Below are 22,001 nucleotides of genomic sequence, written 5' to 3' on the forward strand. Positions count from 1 at the left end.
AGGGTGCTTGCATAAACCGATTGACCATGGTGCAAAAGACATGTGGCTTCTTTAAGACTTCACTAGCACTGTCATGTCATCATGGGTGTGTTGGGAACCCTGGCCAAATGTTGTAATGACAACAAACTTGATTCGGAAGTAAAGAACGATGTGATGTGAGAGGTATGGTGAAAATGAAAACCTTGAGTATATGGCATTTCACAGCTGTACATTCACGCTGTGCCTCTCGGCCTAGGCGATGCTAGAGGTAGCCAGGGTACTGGGGATTAAGCCCCGAATGTTTTCAGTAAAGACCTGAATGTTATTATCATCTTGTAGTGATTTTAAAAGTACCTGTGCTTCAGTGTCAAGTTAATATTTTTAAAATTAAGTAATATATATATATATATATATACACACGGGGGCAAGAAAGTATGTGAACCCTTTGGAATTAGCTGGTTTTCTGCATTTTCATTTACATTTATTCATTTGGCAGACGCTTTTATCCGAAGCGACTTACAAGAGAGGAAAACATAAGCGAATCATCTTAGGAGACAGTGGGTATGAAAAGTGCTGTATTACAAAGTATCACTAGCATCATAGTAGTATTCAAAACAGAATAATTTGGTTAAGTGCTCATGGAAAAGATGTGTTTTTAGTCGTTTTTTGAAGACAGAGAGTCAGTCAGCTTCACGGATGGAGTTGGGAAGGTCGTTCCACCAACGTGGTACGATGAAGCTGAAAGTCCGGGAAAGTGTTTTGGTGCCTCTTTGTGTTGGTACAACAAGGCGACGTTCCTTAGCCGAACGCAGGCTTCTAGTGGGCGTGTAGCTCTGCATAAATGATTTTAGGTATGCTGGAGCAGACTCAGTGACTGTTCTGTATGCCAGCATCAGAGCCTTGAATTTGATACGTGCATCAACTGGTAGCCAGTGGAGAGAGACAAGGACTGGTGTAACATGTGCTCTCTTTGGTTCATTAAAGACCAGACGTGCTGCTGCATTCTGGATCATTTGGAGGGGTCTAGTTGCACATGCAGGGAGGCCTGCAATGAGAGCGTTACAGTAGTCCAGTCTAGTTATGACAAGTGACTGGACAAGCAGTTGTGTGGCATGTTCAGAGAGGAAGGGTCTTATCTTCCTGATATTGTAGAGTGCAAATCTACATGATCTTGCGGTCTTTGAGATGTGGTCTGTGAAATTTAGTCTGTTGTCGATGGTTACCCCTAGATTTCTGACCGATTTGGAAGGCGTTACTATAGTTGCACCCAGCTGCGCAGTGATGTTGTGTTCAACAGCAGGGTTGGCTGGAAAGACCCAAGTTTTGGTCATAAAATGTGATGATATCTTCATCAAAGTTACAAGTATAGACAAACACGATGTGCTAAAGCTAACAACACACAAACAATTATAATCTTTCATGTCTTTATTGAACACATCCCATTACAACATTCAAAGTGCTGTGGAAAAAGTAAATGAACCCTTGGATTTAAAAACTGGTTAATCCTCCTTTGGCAGCAATAACCTCAACCAAGTGTTTCTGGTAGCTGCGGATTAGACCTACACAATGTTCAGAAGGAATTTTAGACCATTCTTTCTTACAGCCACATTCTTAGTATGTCTGGTGTGAACAGCTCTCTTGAGGTCATTCCACAGCATCTCAATTGGGTTAAGGTCTGGGCTCTGACTGGGCCATGCCAAAAGGTGGATTTTCTTTTTTTTTAAGCCATTCTATACTGTGTTTACTTCGATGTTTAGGGTCATTGTCCTGCTGCATCACCCAACTTCTTAGTTGGGATAAACTTGGGATTTTTTTTTTTTTCCCTTTTATGATGGCAAGCAGCCCAGGTGCCAAAGCAGCACCAAATCATGATGCTTCCTCCACTGTACTTCACCGTTGGGATGATGTTTTCATGTTGGTATGTGGTGCACCTTTTATGCCATACATAGCGCTACGTGTTCTTCCCAAAAATTTCAACCCTCGTTTCATCAGTCCACAAAACATTTCCCCAGTAGAGTTGTGGAGTGTCAAGGTGGTCTTTGACAAACTTCAGGTGCACCGCAATGTTATTGTTGGAAAGAAATGGCTTCATTCATGATGTCCTGCCATGGACACCATGCCTGTTTAATGTTTTCAGTATAGTAGACTCATGAACAGAGATGTTAACCAGTTCCAATGATTCCTTCAATTCTTTAGCTGTCACTGTAGGGTTCTTTTTTTTTTACCTCATTGAGCATTCTGCTGTGTGCCCTTTGAGTCACCTTGGCTGGACGGCCGCTTCTAGGGAGAGTAGCCACAGTACTAAATCGTCTGCATTTATAGACCAATTGTCTAACTGCAACAGATGAATATCTAAGCTCTTCAAGAACTTTTTAACCCTTTCCAGCTTTATGCAAAGCAACAATTCTTAATCGAAGGTCTTCTGATGTCTCTCTTTTTGAGGCATGGTCCACGTCAGCAGATGCTTCTTGTGAATAATTAAATCAAAATGTTTGAGTGCTTTTTATAAGTCAAAGTAGCTCTAACCCACACCTCCAATCTTGTTTCATTAATTGGATGGCAGGTTTGCCAACTCCTGACTATAAATAGCTTTTGTTGATGTCATTAACTTAGATGATCAAACCAGATTTCAAGACAAATTTATAATGCAGGTAATTCCTAAGGGTTTACATACTTTTTCTTGCAAATATATATATATATATATATATATATATATATATATATATATATATATATATATATACACACACACACATTATACTAATATATATTAGTATAGTATGTATATATGTGTGTGAGTGTGTATGTGTTATATATAACACATACACACACGTCATTTGAAGTCAGAAGTTTACATACACTTAGGTTGAAGTCATTAAAACACTTTTTTTTTTTTTTTACCACTCCACGGATTTAATATTAGAAGCTTTAGTTTTGGCAAGTCATTTAGGACATCTACTTTATGCATGACACAAGTAATTTTTCCAACAATTGTTTACAGACAGATTGTTTCACTTTTAATTGACTATATCACAATTCCAGTTGATCAGAAGTTTACATACACTAAGTTAACTGTGCCTTTAAGCAGCTTGGAAAATTCCAGAAAATTATGTCAAGCCTTTAGACAATTGGAAAATTATCGTCTGATAGGAGGTGTACTGAATTGGAGGTGTACCTGTGGATGTATTTTAAGGCCCACTTTCGAATTCAGTGCCTTTTTGCTTGACATCGTGGGAAAATCAAAAGAAATCGGCCAAGACCTCAGAAAACAAATTGTGGACCACCACAAGTCTGGTTCATCCTTGGGAGCAATTTCCATATGCCTGAAGGTACCATGTTCATCTGTACAAACAATAGTAGGCAAGTATAAACTCCATGGGACCACGCAGCCATCATACCGCTCAGGAATGAGGTGCATTCTTTCTTCTAGAGATTAATGTAGTTTGGTGTGAAAAGTGCAAATGAATCCCAGAACAACAGCAAAGGACCTTGTGAAGATGCTGGAGGAAACTGGTTGACAAGTATCTATATCTAGAGTAAAACATGCCCTATATCGACATATTCTGAAAGACTGCTCACCAAAGAAGCCAATGCTCCAAAACTGCCATAAAAAAGCCAGACTACAATTTGCAAGTGCACATGGGGACAAAGATCTTACTTTTTGGAGAAATGTCCTCTGATCTAATGAAACAAAATTTAACTGCTTGGCCATAATGACCATCGTTATGTTCAAAAGGGTGAGGCTTGCAAGCCAAAGAACACTGTCCCAACCGTGAAACATGGGCGTGGCAGTATCATGTTGTGGGGGTGCTTTGCTGCAGGAGGGACTGATGCACTTCACAAAATAGATGGCATGATGAGGAAGGAAAAGTATGTGGATATATTAAAGCAACATCTCAAGACATCAGCCAGAAAGTTAAAGCTTGTTCGCAAATAGGTCTTCCAAATGGACAATGACCCCAAGCATACCGCCAAAGTTGTGGCAAAATGGCTTAAGGGCAACAAAGTCGAGGTATTGGAGTGGCCATAACAAAGCCATGACCTCAATCCGATAGAAAATTTGTGGGCAGAACTGAAAAATTGGCCCTTATCATGGCTTCCAAATAATCCCCATCCATTAATTGGCTCTATCACTCCACTCTCTCCTCTCCACCAATTGCTGGTGTGTGGTGAGCGTACCGGAACACTATGGCTGCTGTCACATCATCCAGGTGGATGCTGCACATTGGTGGTGGTTGAGGAGAGTCCCCTGTTCAATGTGTAAAGCGCTTTGAGTGTAGTGTCAGAAAAGTGCTATATAAATGTAACGTACGTTCATTCATTCATTCATTCATTCAAAAAGCGTGTGCAAGCAAGGAAGCCTACAAACCTGACTCATTTACACCAGTTCTGTCTGGTAGAATGGGCCAAAATTCTAGCAACTTATTGTGAGAAGCTTGTGGAAGGCTACCCAAAATATTTGACCCAAGTTGAACAATTTAAAGGCAATGCTGCCAAATACCAACAAAGTGTATGTAAACTTCTGACCCACTAGGTATGTGATGAAAGAAAAAAAAGCTGAAATAAATCATTCTCTCTACTATTATTCTGACATTTCACATTCTTAAAATAATTTAGTGATCCTAACTAACCTAAGATTGGGAATGTTTTCTATGATTAAATGTCAGGAACTGTGAAAACTTTCAATGTATTTGGCTAAGGTGTATGTAAACTTCTGACTTCAACTGTATATACAGTGTATATATATTTTAAACCAATATCACACGAGCAAGGGTGCGATATGGCCCTACATCAGCACTGCTGTGATTCGGCTGCGGCCGAGTGCAGTAGGTAATCACAGCAGTACTGATTTAGGGCCATATAGCATGATTGCGAGTGTGATGTTGCTTATATACAACAGTTCAATGAACAAGTACATTTTAAAGAATTAGGAAAAACTAAGTACAGTCATAAAAAACACATTTGTGCATGGAACTATTTTCTTATGCGACGGATCAGAATCTGCCGTTGCAGGTTCAAACCAAATGATGCGTACAAGCCTTCGTTAGTAATTCAAAAATATCACTTCAGAAATAGTATCACGGCTTGTGCTGTTTCTAACAGGTTATTGGATAAACAAGGATGGATGTGCGTGAGAGAGTGAGTGAGTGAGTGTGCGTGAGAGAGAGAAAGAGAGAGAGACATGGAGCGTGTGCGATCACCTGTTGCCACACCCAAGCAGAGATTCTGTCAGCTTTCTGAAGATCAGCTTTCTCGGTGGAAACATAGCCATCAAAGCGTGGGTGTTTCTCCCTATTTCGCAGTAGCCAGTGCGCAAGAGTCTTTCACTATAGAAACCGCAATGTCCTCCGCCATTTTAAACAGCATGTCCTCTCCAATGTAGAAAATCCGGTAAGAGGTAAGCGCCTTGAGTTCTGTAATCAGTCTGTTGTGTCTCTCAGCTGTGATGAGCTGTAATGCTGAACTTGTTCGTTTAAAGCTATTTCCTAGCTTTAGTAGTGTAGTAGTAATACGAGCAATCACTGAGCGCTGTTTTATGTAAACACTGGCTGACGTGGATTCACTTCACATCACCTAACTGGCTCATATTACACACAAAAATGATCTTTTGCCACCACCTGCTGGCTAACATATGTAATGTAAAAAAAAAAAATGCATGTAAAAGAGACAAATACAGTAGCTCTTAACACATATGCACTGCTCTTACACTTTAGTTTAGAACGGCACAAACACGAGCATCGGAGTGCTGATGGTGTGAGACCATCAGTGCTCATGGAACATCCCTCATCCAATCAGATTCGAGGACTGGAACTAACTCGTGCGTGCGTGCATGCGCTATACACTGATCAGCCACAATCTTAAAGCCACTGACAGGGTGAAGTGAATAACATTTAAAATCTCATTACAATGGCACCTGTCAAGGGGTGGGATATATTAGGCAGCAAGTGAACAGTCAGTTCTTGAATTTCATGTGTTGGAAGCAGGAAAAATGGGAAAGCGTAAGGATCTGAGCGACTTTGACAAGGGCCAAATTGTTATGGCTAGACGACTAGGTCAGAGTACGCATGTATGCAGTACCTACCAAAAGTGGTCCAAGGAAGGACAACCGGTGAACTGGCGACAGGTACATGGGGGCCCAAGTCTCATTGATGTAAGTGGGGAGTGAAGGCTAGCCCGTCTGGTCCGATCCCACAGAAGAGCTACTGAAGCCCAAACTGCTGAAAAACTTAATGCTGACCATGATAGAAAGGTGTCAGTACACACAGTACATCACAGCTTGCTGCGTGTGGGGCTGCGTAGCCGCAGACCGGTCAAAGTGCCCATGATGACCCCTGTCCATCGCCGAAAGAGCCTACAGTGGGCACGTGAGCGTCAGAACTGGACCATGGAGCAATGGAAGAAGGTGGCCTGGTCTGATGAATCATGTTTTCTTTTAGATCATGTGGACGGCCGGGTGCGTGTGCGTCGTTTACCCGGGGGAGAGATGGCAGCAGGATACACCATGGAAAGAAGGCAGGCTGGCGGAGGCAGTATGATGCTCTGGGCAATGTTCTGCTGGGAAACTTTAAGTCCTGGCATTCATGTGGATGTTACTTTGACACATACCACCTACCTAAAGATTGTTGCAGACCTCATGCACCCCTTCATACGGTATTCCGTAGCAGGATAATGTGCCCTGACACACTGCAAAAATTGTTCAGGAATGGTTTGAGGAACATGACAGAGTTCAAGGGGTTGACTTGGCCTCCAAATTCCCCAGATCTCAGTCCGATTGAGCATCTATGGGATATGCTGGACCAATAAGATCCATGGAGTCCCCACCTCACAACTTACAGGACTTAAAGGATCTGCTGCAAACGTCTTGGTGCCAGATACCACAGGACACCTTCAGAGGTCTTGTGGAGTCCATGCCTCAACGGGTCAGATCTGTTTTGGCAGCACGAGGGGGACCTACACAATATTAGGCAGGTGGTTTTAATATTGTGGCTGATGCGTGCGTGCGTGCGCGTGCGTGCGTGTATATTTTCCAAATACCAACTAATCCTCTTTCTCATTTACAAAAAAAAAAATCTAAATTCTTTCTTGTTCACCACTGTCCCTCACCTTCCTCTCTACTTGTGCTTCTCTAAGCAATTTGCAACTTTGTATTACAGCACTTCTGTTATTACTGCCTCCTTAGGATGAATCGCTTCTATTCCATTGGGATAAAAGTGTCTGCTAAATTAATACATGTAAAATGTAAATGTGTTGAGATGGTCCATACAGATGGATGAATCGCTTCTATTTTATTTGGAAAAAGTGTCTGCTAAATTAATACATGTAAATGTAAAATGTAAATATGTTGAGATGGTCCATCCAGATGAAGTAAGTACCAAATATTCAGATATACACTGGCGGCCAATAATAATAAAGAAATACGGACAATGAATAAATAACAAAAAATGTCACATTAAGTTTAATTGTACCTGTGGTTTTCGGTTTGACTTGACACTAAGTCTCATTCTTTATACAGTAGGGCTATCTGTCCTAATATAGAGAATATTTTGTGTAAGCGTACTTGTTTTACAGGCTTATTAAAAAAAACTTTCATTTTAAAAATGAACTTTTTTGTGTTTGTTTATTTGATTATCAATTAACCAACCTACAGTATTTTTGTCAGCAAAATCTAGGCAACAGCTGTGGTAGTACCAACAGGGAAATTCAGTTAACAGTGACAGTGAGCAGAAACCATGCTGTTGCTATGGGCCATTAAGGTGGTTACTTACTGGCCCAAGTCAATAGACACCATCCTCTTGTTTTTAAGATATTCTAGTCTCTAGATATGGCTCAGATCCCTTCAATGTAAGTCTATGGGATTTTTGTTGCCTGATTTTATTATCTACCTGGTAAAAAGCATTTATTTGCTTAGCAAAGTTTTAGCACACACAACAAGTCACACAATTTGAGATATTATTCATGTCCATAGAACAGACCGACTGTGTTGGACTACCAAACAACTAATAACTGTTTTGTTCTCAGTGAAGAAAGATTAGAAATGACTTTCATATTGTGCTTACAAATTCTACTGCAGGCTTTAAAAGGAAGGAGTTCAGAGGAAAATTAGCCATCGCCATCACAGCAAACTTTGTCAATCGCAACACCACGGCTGAGGCCAAAGTGGAGGAGATCAGCGGCGTGGCCTTCATTTTCAACCAGAAGTTCTTCCTGGAGCTAAAGGAGGAGACAGGTATGATGAAACCTGCAGCCGGTTGCAACAAACCCCTTAAAGGTGTTCTTCCAGAAATGAAAATTCTGTCATTATTCACTCACCTTCATGTTGTTACAAACCCGTTGTAACAGGATGATTTTCTGGCCTTTTGCAGAACCCAAAAGTGATGTCAGGCAGAATAAAAGCCTCAGTCTCCATTCACTAACATTACATATTTTTTCCATACAACGAAAGTAAATGGTGACTCGCAAATAACATGAATAGCATGAGGGTGAATAAATGATGACATAATTTTGATTTTGGGGTGAACTAATCATTTAAGATAAGAAAACCCAACTTGCAATTGGGCACTTGTCATAAATGATACTCTTGCTTTCTAGGACAAAAAATAATATCATACTTCTTTGCAAACCTAGCAATGTTCTGCCGACAGCATTATTTTTTAAATGGCGACATGCCCTTGAATGATTAAAAAATCCAAATTGCATCATAATTCAAATGCTGAAATATAATTAACTTTAGTGTATAATGGCACCCCTCCTAATATTTAGAGGTGAGACTGTATTCTTCTTAGACAGACAGACATAATTTGGAATGGCCTCATCAAAGTTAATAACAGAGCGCCATTCATCTTAGCCAATTCATAATACATCATGAATAAAACAGGCATACATTGTATAAATGCTTGTCATTTGCACAAACACGCTAATGGATCTCATTTGTCTTTTGTACAGGGATTGATTTGGAAAACATTGTCTATTACAGGGACAACACGCACTACTTTGTCATGACTGCAAAAAAACAAAGCTTGCTGGATAAGGGAGTGATCATCAATGTGAGTTGTGGGTTCTGGTGTAAATCACAGTAGTTCACTGTGAATTGTTTGACCTTAGTTACTGTGAGATGTGTCTTTAGTGTGACACTATTGAGAGCATGAAATGCCAAGGTGAAATATCCTAAAGGAGTTTAAATACACAGTTGCCAGGTAAAGACAGTAGTAGCCTTTTTATTGTGGAATAAAAAAAGCAGTGACTGCATTTTATGTCCATCCCTTGAGAAATCCATTCCTCACCATGCTTGTGTATGTGTGTTGGACAGGTTTGATATCTTTATTGGACCAAATGTCCTTACAAAGATATTAGAGGGTTATTCTCATAAAACTAATCAAGAACATGTCTAGGGCGTATAGTATTTCACCCCAAATTCAAAAGGAAAAAGAGTTTATATTCTTTACAGGAAGAAAATAAATTGTATTCTGTTTAAATAAAATGAATGCAAAGAAATATTTAAAACATCCAGAAAATTTGTTTAATTGTCATTTAAAATAATGTCACATTGTAAGGTCCTAAAATAGTCTTTATTTATTTATTACGATTTTGGAAACCCTGAAAAAACCTGCAATGTGGGACCATGATCCCCACTTGAAAAACAACTTCATAAAGGGACTAAATGTCTTATTTCACATGTACATAAAAATGCTTTTTTAAGGCTTTGAGTAGTGTTAGTCTGTAATATTTAGAATTAGTTTAGATTGAAAACAATAAAAATCTATAGGAGGTCCCCACCATTATGTAAAACAGATCATGTCATTTTTGTTTTGTAAGCGTGTACATGCCATATAGCAACAGTTAGCCCTCAGATGGCATAACGAAGACTATTATTTAGTCTCTGTGAGCAATTGAGAGAACTATTTCTCTATCAGGAAGCCCTGTTTCAGCCTCTGTATCACACATAGTTTCTCAGACAGTGATGCAGGATATTACAGCATGGCAGCTGAGTGATTGAAGCTCTTTATAGTGTTTAGATTTCGTCTGAAGTCTTAAAATCTCACGCCCTTAGACAACAGCTTTGTGCATGCTCAGTGGAAACTGCAAAAGTCCTGATGATTAAACGTGGCTCGTTACTCCTCCATACTGATGCCGCTGCTCTGTAATCCTCTTAATATAAGCTGCTTGTTGCATTAAAATGGGCCTTACTGTTTTCCCATGCTTTGATTGGAACGTTTAGTAGCCCCTTGCTTGTGCTGCTGAAAACTGATTTACAGTGACCCCCAAATAGTGTTTGGAAACTTAAACCACACTTAATGCAGTTGCATTATGTAACAAAATATAAAACTTAGTGGCATTTATTTTAAAGAAAAATAGCGCAAACACACTTCATGCAAAATATTTCACAAAAAGAAGTTTGTTTGGTTTAAAATGATAAAACAATAGATGTTGTGTTCAAAATTAAGACAAAGTATTTGGACACTTTCTGGTTGTCAAACTCTGCAAGGACATCTGTGTGAACTTGGAACTGATTTAATATCTGCACTAAAATTACCTTGTGTCCAGTTGGTCAAAAGTAATTTAAAAATGGTAAAGAGAAGTGAAATGAGTTTTGAGAAAGTCTAGCATAATTTGTTTGCAAATGCCACTTGGTTTCATATTTATAATGCAATTAAATTTGTGAAATGTTTTTCTATTGTGGTTACAGAGTCACTTTGGGGGACCACCGTAATACCTAAAAATAAGAATAAATCAAATGAGTGAATCTTTTTAAGTATTGGGTTAGACCGCAGCATGCCATTTTCAGCTTTAAATGCACCCTGGCGTTTCCTATTTGCATTTCCTATTTTTTCTTCAAATAACATGTAATAAATGATAACAAATAAATGATTCTTTTTATTTATTTTTTATTTTTTTTTTATCCCCTTTTCTCCCAATTTGGAATGCCCAATTCCCACTACTTAGTAGGTCCTCGTGGTGGCGCGGTTACTCGCCTCAATCCGGGTGATGGAGGAAAAGTCTCAGTTGCCTCCGCTTCTGAGACAGTCAATGCATGCATCTTATCACGTGGCTTGCTGTGCATGACACCATGGAGACTCCCGCATGTGGAGGCTCATGCTACCCTCCGCGATCCATGCACAACTTGCCACGTGCCCCATTGAGAGCGAGAACCCCTAATTGCGACCACAAGGAGGAGGTTACCCCATGTGACTCTACCCTCCCTAGCAACCGAGCCAATTTGGTTGCTTAGGAGACCTGGCTGGAGTCACTCAGCACACCCTGGATTCAAACTCATGACTCCAGGGGTGGTAGTCACCGTCAGTACTCGCTGAGCTAACCCTGCTCCAGCATTTTGATTCTTAAGTGTGTTTGTCATACCTGTAATTTAATCTAAAAAGCTACAAATGATTCTACTCAGGACTACATTGAGACGGAACGGCTGTTGGCGAGTGACAATGTGAACCAAGAAGCTTTGCTCTCATACGCCCGTGAGGCTGCAGATTTTGGCACAAATTACCAGCTGCCCTCCTTGGATTATGCCATCAACCACTACGGCCAGCCAGACGTAGCCATGTTTGACTTCACTTGCATGTACGCCTCAGAGAACGCAGCACTGGTGCGGGAAAAGAACGGCCATCAGCTGCTGGTGGCACTGGTTGGGGACAGTCTGCTGGAGGTAGGCAGAAATGATGTGTCCAACTTTATACAGTATTTGGACACTTAACCCTTTTAGCTCTGAGGATGTTTAAAAAAAAAAATTCAGCCTGTTTCAGTGGTATACCCAAAATAAAGGCTTATAACTAAAAAAAAAAAAAGAAAAAAAAAAGAGGGTCAAGTGTTTCGTATCATTAAAAACAAAATTGTTTTTGTTTTGTTTAATGATATAGATTGATGAATTCTGAGACTCTCAGCCTAAGAAACTGCTGAAAAATCACAAAATGACTAAACACAACAATGACTAAAGGTTTTCATAGCATGCAGACATGATTTTAATAATGAGACTTCACAGAATGAGTGCCATTTGAGTCACTGAGTCAGTGTCATGTACTTGGCGCCATATGTAACGGTCACCAATCACGTGTCTCTGCCCAAATATGGATGATTTTTGCACCGATCCAATCCAGTTGGTTTAGTGTTCCATGACGCTACATCATTTCACTGCATTCATGATTTCATCTGATCCAGGAAAGCTAACGTGTTTTCAGCCAGATTGCAAGATGCCAGATATTGTGTGCACATTGTGCTTCGTGTCAATTATCTAATGATCTATGCATCCAATTACCTTGTGTGTGGGCTCATTTAAAAGATAATTGACTCCTCTTAAGTAATAGTATGTGATATTTTATGTTCTGTTTATAAAGTTATAAGTAAAAAAGCAGCATATAAGCAACACCTGTTCACATGAAACATAAATGTCAAAGACATATACTTAACTATTACTCGCTATATATTTTTGTTTCTGAGTGAAGCAAACAGCCTTGTTGTATTCTTTTTGAGAGCTTTCCAACAACATATGATGCATGGCTATTTGATGGTTTTACTGATTACAATAATATGTACAGTGAAATGTTGAAAACGGAGCACTTCTGTTTTGTCTACAAATTTCAAAGCACTTGTTCAGTTTTGGTCATAATGCTTACATGCATTGTAAAGTAGATCTTCTAAGCTTTTAAACAATACTTATTTTGTGTTGGTCAACTTTAGTTATTAATATTTTGACAGTTTTTTTCTTGCAGGCCCATCCGGCACCCATAAATGTATGAATGTATATGCATTGCAGTATATAGCAAAATATCAAACCAATTGGCATTTATTTATAATAAGTATCACCCACATATTGTTCAAGCAAGACAAATTTAAGAAAATAATTTACAAAACAATAGATATATTGTTCAAAATTAAATGCAAAAGTATTTTGACACTTTGTTAAATGTTAGTGGAACATGTCCAAAGTTAAAGTGATAAACTATACCTGTGGTTACGCTGCTAGGGCACCTTTGTGAATTTGAGGGGAAATGACTTAATACATCCACAAGAAATCACCTTGAGACCAGTTGGTGTTCAAAAGTCTCCAAATACGTCCTATTGTCTCAGACATCATAATAAATATAAAATTTTACTGTCTTAAAGCATTCCTAAGTCATGTCCAAGATTGAGAACAGATTCAGTTGTTTACTTTTGCTTCAAATACTGTGTACTTGAATATTTCAACATGCCACCTGACTGTAAAAAGTACTGTATTTAGTTTAGAGTATCATGTAAACATTACATATTTGTTTTTTCTGCTTTCTCTATTTCTCTTCTATCTCCAGCCTTTCTGGCCCATGGGTACTGGATGTGCTCGAGGGTTTCTGGCTGCCTTTGACACAGTGTGGATGATAAAGGGTTGGGCTCAGGGTAAAGGACCCCTTGACCTTCTATCAGAGAGGTAAGAGAGCATATTCATTCACTTGTGGCCACTTTAGACCTTATTGAGAAACATTTGTATTAATTTGCACAGAATAATATGATCTATATTGATTTTGCTCTTCTCACTTGTGTAGTTTTGATTTATACAATTATAACTTGTTTGTCGTCTCAATCATGGTTTGTGTATTTTTCCCAGTGTACTCTATTTTTTTTGTTTATAGGGAGAGCATTTATAGACTGCTTCCTCAAACAACAGCTGAAAACATTTCTAAGAACTTTGAGCAATACACCATAGACCCTGCTACCCGTTACCCAAACCTCAACTCCACCTGTGTACGACCACATCAGGTGAGACTGACACACATTGCTGCCATGCAGATCTATACACATCTGTCTCAACATCTTTTAACCTTTTAATACTTCTCTTCTCATCCCAGGTACGGCATCTGCACATTAACGGCGAGCAGGAATTAAGTTCTCTGGAGCGCAGTGGACCCACACGCAGATCTGTTAACATCTCCAGAAAAGGTAGACATGATTTTGTCATTTGTACCAAGAAGGTGCTAAGTTGCCTATCTGCCTTTGTTTTATTTCATTTGTGCGTTAGTTGGTTTGTTCATTGGTTAGTTAGTTAATTGGTTTGTTCGTTACTTCATTAGTTCGTTACTTCGTTAGTTAGTTTGTTAGTTAGTCAGTCAGTCAGTCGGTCAGTCAGTTGTTTGGTTGGTTGGTTAGTTTGTTAGTTCTTTAGGTAGTTCGTTAATACTTTAGTTGGTTGGATGGTTGGTTGGTTAGTTTGTTAGTTTATTCGTTGGTTGGTTGGTTCATTAGTTGATTGGTTGGTTGTTTAGTTCGTTAGTTCATAAGTTAGTTCTTTAGCTATTTCATTAATTCATTAGTTCGTTGGTTGGCAGGTTGGTCGGGTAGTTGGTTAGGTGATTGGTTGGTTTTGTTGGTTGGTTAGTTCGTTAGTTGTTTGGTTGGTTGGTTAGTTCGTTAGTTCGTAAGTTAGTTCATAAGTTACTTCTTAGCTAGTTCTTTAATTCATTAGTTCGTTGGTTGGTGGGTGGGTTGGTTTTTACTCTACATCCAAAAATGTATCCTACAAATTTAACCTACATTGCACATCATATGCAATTCATATTATATGTATGCAGAACTCTCCAGATCTAATTCAGTTTCCTTTTCTCATCATTAAATCATCAAAATAATGTAGTGGTGGCAGTGCTTCAGCTAGCCACCTCATCCATGTTTGTTTTATACCAGCCTCACCTGGAAGCAGCCCCACAGGAACAATGACTTATCTCTGTTCCACACCCTCTACTCAAAGAGGTCATGTTACGAACTTTTTGACGAAAGCCTCTGAGTCAACAAAGCATGTATAGACCTTATTTTAGTAAGGCCTTATCACTCGCACTGTAATGACACATCATGCATGATACTTGAAAAATCTCTTTTGAAATGGGTATGTGTGGAGCATGCTTGTTTTTTTGTTTGTGTTTTTTTTTAATCAGTAATCAGACCAATCTGACCAATCAGAGCTCCATCCTAAAATCGTTGCTTTGGATCACAGGAAAGCTGTTCACCTAGCAAAGCTATCCAGGATTTCATTGGTTCATAATGAAATTGGCTCAGAAAACTAGATTCTTGTGTCTTTGCTATGTCTGAATATGTTGGAAGTTTTCTACTCAAATACAAATATTCAGTTCACTCTGAAGTTTGTGAATGATTGGAATGCATGGACTTGTTTCAGAGTCAGAGGTGCGTCCCAATCGGCTGCTTATTTGGTGTCAGAAACAGACTCAAGGCTACAGGGGAGTGGACGTGACTGACCTTACGACCTCCTGGAGGAGTGGCCTAGCTCTGTGCGCCCTCATCCACCGCCAACGACCGGACCTCATGTGAGATAGATCACAACACACACACACACACACACACACACACACACACACAAACTTGCTTAGTCCCATAAACAAACCCTCATTCACTTTCTGTATCTCTAAATGGGTACAAAGACTCCATATCTCACAAGATGCTCCTCTAATCCTTCTCTCACGCACATGTCTGAAAAGGCACAAATGTTCAATTATTGGGCTCGCCAACTCCTCTTTGATCCTGTGGTGGCACTTCCTTCCCCTAAGCAATCAAAAGAAGTTGTTTGTTAATACTAAAGGACAATAGCCTTGATTTTGAACTTCTCTTCCCCTGTGGCATGGTGAAAGTACAGGTAGCTGTATTTACTTCCTAGCCACAAATGAAAAGCTTCATTTTCTTACTGGGGAAATGAAGTGATCAATCGACCTCAACAAAGAGGAAGAGATGAAGTTTAAAAATGCATTTCCATGACCTGACCTATTCAGTCCAAGCATGAATATGTAGCACTTGCAACATAATTTATACAGGAGCTTACTTCATAATTTTCACACTGTCTGCCATAAATCTTGTTGCCCCTTCACATCCCATCTAGAAGTGAAGGAAAATGCCCCAATGATGTCATAAAAACGGGCAGTTAGTCACTCATCTGCCTGAGGGACTCACAGATGGATGTGACTCATTATAATTTGACTCGAACAGTTATCACACCATTCTGCTAGAGAGGGTGTTTCAACAAATATTATTACTGGTAACCAGGGAGACGGATTGCAAAAACACAGGATCTCAGTTTAAAGGAATGGAATTAGAGACTGATAAGCTCTTATCTTTTGATTCTCTCTTAATTTTTTTCCTCCTCTCTATTTCTGTCTTGGTCTGTCTCTTTCTCTGTCCTCTGGTGGTCTATTTTTCCTCTCTCTGTTTCTCTTTCTTCCTCTAGTGATTATGATTCTCTAAACAAGGCAGACTGCGCTAAGAACAACCAGTTGGCATTTGACGTGGCAGAGCGCGAGTTTGGCATCCAGCCGGTCACCACAGGCAAGGAGATGGATGCTGAACGGGGGCCAGACAAGCTAATCATGGTGCTCTATCTTTCCAAATTCTTCGAGATGTTCTGCAACTCGACTCAACCTGCTACAGGTAACAGATGTTTTCATATGTCAGAGCTGAAACCACCAATTGCTATCAAGATGGCCAAATTACTTCAGCAAAACGCCCCAAATCAAGGTCATTGCATAAATGATTGCATTAGGTAGCTAACTTGTTTAGGAAGAGTTCTTATATTGTACTGGATAGGATTGGATGTTGCACAAGTGCTGCAGGACTTGAAGTAAGGCATTTAAAAGATTTTGGCAATGTACAGAACATGGCTTGGGGTGTTGGCTGATGTTGTTCATTTGTGCACCTGCTGTGCACATTTTTTCAATGTTTGAGCCTGTACATTCTCCAAATTACAAGAATTTAAAAAAATATTGTTAGCCTACTACACAAGCAAGCCAGTTGGAGTATAATTCTAGAATGGTTCTATTCTGGATAGTTTTATTTAGTAGATTATAGTATTTTGCTGGTGACAAAGTGTATTTGTCAGCATATTTGTGTATGCAACAATCCTAATACTTTTAGGATTAGTGACGCACCTAAAATTAACTACAATGAATAAAACAGAATTAGAGGAGCCAGACAGGTCAAGCCTGACAAAAATGCTAAGTTTACCCCAAATTGTCAAAATATATTTAAACATTAATTTAAAGGAGTAGTTCACCCAAAAATGAAAATTCTCTCATCATTTACTCAACCTCATGCCATCCCAGATGTGTATAACTTTCTTTATTTCTTCTGAACACAAACTAAGATTTTTAGAAAAATTTCTCCACTCTGTAGATCCATACAATGCAAATGAATGGTGACCAAAACTTTGAAGCTCAAAAAAAGCACATAAATGCAGCATAAAAGTAATCCATATGACACCAGTGGTTAAATCCATGTCTTCTGAAGCCCTTCACGCTATTCTCTGTGGCATCCACGCACAACTCATCACGTGCCCCACCGAGCGCGAGAACCACATTATAGCGACCATGAGAAGGTTAACCCAGCGTGACTCTACCAACCCTAGCAACCGGTCCAATTGGTTGCTTAGGAAGCCTGACTGGAGTCACTCAGCACGCCCTGGATTTGAACTTGCGACTCCAGGTGTGGTAGTCTGCGTCTTTACTTGCTGAGCTAACCAGGCCCCCCTCAGGAGTTCTTCTTTTGTTTTATGGCGATTCACATTCTTCATGCATATCGCCACCTACTGGGCATGGAGGAGAATTTATAGTAATTAAAAACGTAAATATTTATCTGTTTCTCACCTACACCTATCTTATTGAAGACGTGGATTTGACCACTGGAGTCGTATGGATTACTTATATGCTGCCTTTGTGTGCTTTTTGGAGCTTCAAAGTTTTGGTCACCATTCACTTGCATTGTATGGATCTACAGAGCTGAGATATTCTCCTAAAAATCTTCGTTTGTGTTCTGCAGAAGAAAAGTCATACACATCTGGGATGGCATGAGGGTGAGTAAATGAGAGAATTTTCATTTTTGGGTAAACTATTCCTTTAATAATTATTTAATAATTTTGGTAATGCGTCAGCAAATGCATCATCTTTACATAGTACATATCATACTACAGGTTTAAATTAGCTTCTTGTTAATCATACAGCTGTAACATTTCCAGTTTATATGCATTAACACCACACATCAGAGTGTAATGCTAACTGAAGTTTTGTGTTCTATTTGTAGGTGTACCCAAAGAGACTGATCCAAATAATGAGGACTATTCAGCAAAGACTGCAAACTCTGTTTACAACTCGATAAATCTCCCACTGCCAAGAAAGAGGATTCCAAAGGTAGTCTTTCCGGCCCTTTACCTGTCTAAATTTCCCACTGCCTCAGTTGCATAAAGCCGTAAGAACTTACACTGGCAGCCAAAAGTTTGGAATAATGTACAGATTTTGCTCTTATAGAAAGAAATTGTTACTTTTATTCACCAAAGTGGCATTCAACTGATCACAATGTATAGTCAGGACATCAATAACAAAAATTCAAAGAGTTAAACTACTTAAACTACTTCAAAGGGTTCTCATCAAAAAATCCTCCACGTGCAGCAATGACAGCTTTGCAGATCCTTGGCATTCTAGCTGTCAGTTTGTCCAGATAGGTGACATTTCACCCCACGCTTCCTGTAGCACTTGCCATATATGTGACTGTCTTGTCGGGAACTTCTCACGCACCTTACAGTCTAGCTGATCCCACAAATGTTCAATGTGGTTGAGATCCATAACACTCTTTTCCAATTATCTGTTGTCCAATGTCTGTGTTTCTTTGACCACTCTAACCTTTTCCTTTTTGTTTTTCTGTTTCAAAAGTGGCTTTTTCCTTGCAATTCTTCCCATAAGGCCTGCACCCCTGAGTCTTCTCTTTACTGTTGTACATGAAACTGGTGTTGAGCGGGTAGAATTCAATGAAGCTGTCAGCTGAGGACATGTGAGGTGTCTATTTCTCAAACTAGAGACTCTGATATACTTATCCTCTTGTTTAGTTGTACATCTGGCCTTCGACATCTCTTTCTGTCCTTGTTACAGCCAGTTGTCCTTTGTCTTGAAGACTGTAGTGTACACCTTTGTATGAACTCTTCAGCATTGTAGAGCCTTCATTCCTCAAAACAATGATTGACTGACGAGTTTCTAGAGAAAGCTGTTTCTTTTTTGCCATTTTTGACCTAATATTGACCTTAAGACATGCCAGTCTATTGCATACTGTGGCAACTCAAAAACAAACACAATGTTAAGCTTCATTTAACAGACCAAATAGCTTTCAGCTGTGTTTGATATAATGGCAAGTGATTTTCTAGTACCAAATTAGCAGTTTATCATGATTACTCAAGGATAAGGTGTTGGAGTGATGGCTGCTGGAAATGGGGCCTGTCTAGATTTTATAAAAAAAATGACTTTTTACAAATAGTGATGGTGCTGTTTTTTTACATCAGTAATGTCCTGACTCTACTTTGTGATCAGTTGAATGCCACTTTGGTGAATTAAAGTACCAATTTTCTTCGGAAACAGCAAAATCTGTTCATTATCCAAAACTTCTGGCCGCCAGTGTATATAATATAAACTTTGCCTACATCCAATGGTATGCACAAATGTTGTTTGCTATTGTCCACAGAGTTTCCAGATAGACTGTGCTATGAATGCCAATTGTTTGTTCAGCAGTGACACTTTCTGAACATTTTACTTTCACTCTGATCATATTCACTCTGATCGTATTTATTGTAGGAACCAAATAAACAAGTCATACATTATATGTGGTGTCTTTAACTACTATGTACTAACATTACTATTGTATTAACAATACATACAATAGAATGTATTTACTGTGTAACTACATGTTGTCCTGCAAATTTCTCACAATATTCACATTTGTTGCTACTGAGGTTGAGGTACAGGTAGGTTTAGGAGTTAGGTTAGGTTTCAGGGTAAGGGTTGGGTTAAGGTTGGATTTAGGGTTAGAGATAAGGTTAACAGTGTAACTACAAATGTAATTAAATACAGATACTTCAAATGTAAGTACAATGCAACAACACTTACTTTTATAATAAGTATGTTGTATCAAATGCTTAAGTACATAGTACGTAAATACACCTAATATAAATTGGGACCAAAAAAACAAAAACAAAAAAATGAGTGTTGAGTGTTTCTTTATCACAAGGTTGATAAGAAGTTGGAAGACAGTGACACAAACAAAAAGAGAAAGAAGGCCACCAGCCACCTGGAGGAGGTAGGACATCTTGCCATTTTGGTGTTGACTACATTTTGTTTCCAAACTTCCACAATTTATTGCTTGTTTCCTCTGATTGGTCCACTCTTCTGTTTTTGTACAGCTGATGTCCAATCAGAGTGCACCCCCTGTAGGAGAGAGAGGGGAACAGAAGGAAAATAAGGTGCGCTCCATGGCAACTCAACTGCTGGCCAGGTTTGAGGAGAATGCCCCAAGCTGTGCCTTGCGCAGACAGGTATGGCCAACTCTACTTACTTTTTTTTTTTTTTTTTCTTTTATTAAATCAGCCAATGTCAACAAGGAGACATTACATCTTCTGTGGTGTTGGAATCTCAAGCACATACTATATTTTGAGGTGTCTTGTTTACAATCTTAATGTTAAGATTTCCTAAGCTGGAATGATGGCGTTAAAGTTTATTGAGCACCACCTTTTGTCTCATAGCAGGTCATTTACTATAGTGGAAATAGTTAGTAGAAAGCAGCAGGAATCTCGACTCTTATACGGCTCCTTAATCATGGCTATAATCCTGTATGAATACCAGTCTTTGTGTAGTGAAAGTGTACGCAAGAGTAAATCTTCTGATTCTGCTGACTTCTGGATCCTTGCCTGCAGAATCTGAGCTCAGTGGAACATGACAGAAGATATTTCGCTATGGGTGCATGGTGATGCATTTCAAATACAAGTGTTTCTGTTATGGCACATTAAGAGATGTCACCGATCAATATGTGTGCAAGCTTTATATTGTGACTCTTACATATTATGAAAGAAAAATGGGTTTCGAAAATGTCGTTACATGTTGACTTTAAGATTGGTAGGCTACCATTGATTGAGAAGAATCAGGAGTTTGTGAAAGTTTTAAGATAATGTCTGCTAAAGAACAAATGGTTAACTACTTGCTTTCAGAAAACCTCAATTAGAATTAAACAAATTACAGGACCTTGTCAACAAAAATGATTGTATTTTTACTGCATACAGTTTTTGACTGAAGACAACTGAAGTTATTTTTTGTGGATTCATTGCAGATATTTAAGAAACATACATAGCGATTTAAAAAAAAAAAAAAAAGTTGAAATTAGAATGTTATGACGAGCTGTAATCCTTTAATGCAGAGCAACTGTGACTTCACAATTTCTCTCATTGTTTCTGTACCTTTTGTGATTAGCAGTGGTCATTAAATGGTCTGGCCACTCAGTTATAGGCTTAAAGGATGTAGGTCACATATTGAGTAATTCTACTGTATATGAATTATTCATGAATTCCTTCAATGCATTCCTGAAGCCACTCAAGAAGATTGAAACAAACAAGTATTTAATATTTGGCAGTTTTGTTTTTATCAGTTTTATGCATTTTACACATTTTCTTTCAGTTGTTGTATTCTTGCATACTTTGCTACAGTTCCCTTTTCTATGTGTCTTCTATCATTCCTCTTATCTTTTCCACCTCTATTTGTGTTGTCTCCTCTGCTGCAATGTTACTGAAACTAGTCTGAATCTGAGACTGACTCTGATGCTGAAAAGCCTGTATCTTTGGACATGGCTGAAAACCCACGCTTTGCCAAACCTAAGAGCCAGCCCACACCCCCAACTCCCCCTCCACCCAAACCAAAATGGCAGGTATGATTAGCCAGTAATAGCACAATCCATCCACTGTTCCATATTAGCAGCCGTCACATGCATTGATGTATTGATTCCATTTGCATGTCCAGTGCTAACATGACTGTCATCCATGTGTTGTTCATGGAACAAGATTCCAATGAACCAATCATTGCTTTAACCCTACTCCTAACCCTAAAATCACATGCAAGTTATTGGTTTATTGGGAATCTTGTTCCAGAAACAACAGTGGATGTTTATCTAGGAATATGTCCATGTTACTAGAGGTAGACCGATATATTGGTTTATCCGATTAATCTGTGCCGATTTTTGGAGCTATCGGTTATCGG

The 22,001-nt window shown here is 39.1% G+C and overlaps 1 protein-coding gene across 17 annotated transcripts in view; it reads left to right on the plus strand.

Annotated features, from left to right (window-relative positions):
* The window catches only part of mical2b (microtubule associated monooxygenase, calponin and LIM domain containing 2b), a 78,942-nt gene that overhangs the window by 27,841 nt on the left and 29,100 nt on the right, over positions 1-22,001 (plus strand). For 10 of the 17 annotated variants that reach the window (XM_051689648.1, XM_051689655.1, XM_051689649.1 and 7 more), the window contains exons 6-17: positions 8,051-8,206; positions 8,923-9,023; positions 11,375-11,632; positions 13,269-13,384; positions 13,587-13,713; positions 13,803-13,893; positions 15,119-15,266; positions 16,178-16,377; positions 18,022-18,128; positions 19,990-20,058; positions 20,162-20,293; positions 21,544-21,672. In XM_051689648.1, coding sequence (XP_051545608.1) covers positions 8,051-8,206; positions 8,923-9,023; positions 11,375-11,632; positions 13,269-13,384; positions 13,587-13,713; positions 13,803-13,893; positions 15,119-15,266; positions 16,178-16,377; positions 18,022-18,128; positions 19,990-20,058; positions 20,162-20,293; positions 21,544-21,672 — 1,634 coding nt within the window. Of the gene's footprint in view, positions 1-8,050; positions 8,207-8,922; positions 9,024-11,374; positions 11,633-13,268; positions 13,385-13,586; positions 13,714-13,802; positions 13,894-15,118; positions 15,267-16,177; positions 16,378-18,021; positions 18,129-19,989; positions 20,059-20,161; positions 20,294-21,543; positions 21,673-22,001 lie in introns of those variants that run through there. The other 7 variants (XM_051689650.1, XM_051689644.1, XM_051689645.1 and 4 more) reach the window with 4 other exon arrangements.

The sequence above is a fragment of the Myxocyprinus asiaticus genome, chromosome 46 (genome assembly GCF_019703515.2).
Source record: "Myxocyprinus asiaticus isolate MX2 ecotype Aquarium Trade chromosome 46, UBuf_Myxa_2, whole genome shotgun sequence".
Classification (NCBI taxonomy): Eukaryota; Metazoa; Chordata; class Actinopteri; order Cypriniformes; family Catostomidae; genus Myxocyprinus; species Myxocyprinus asiaticus.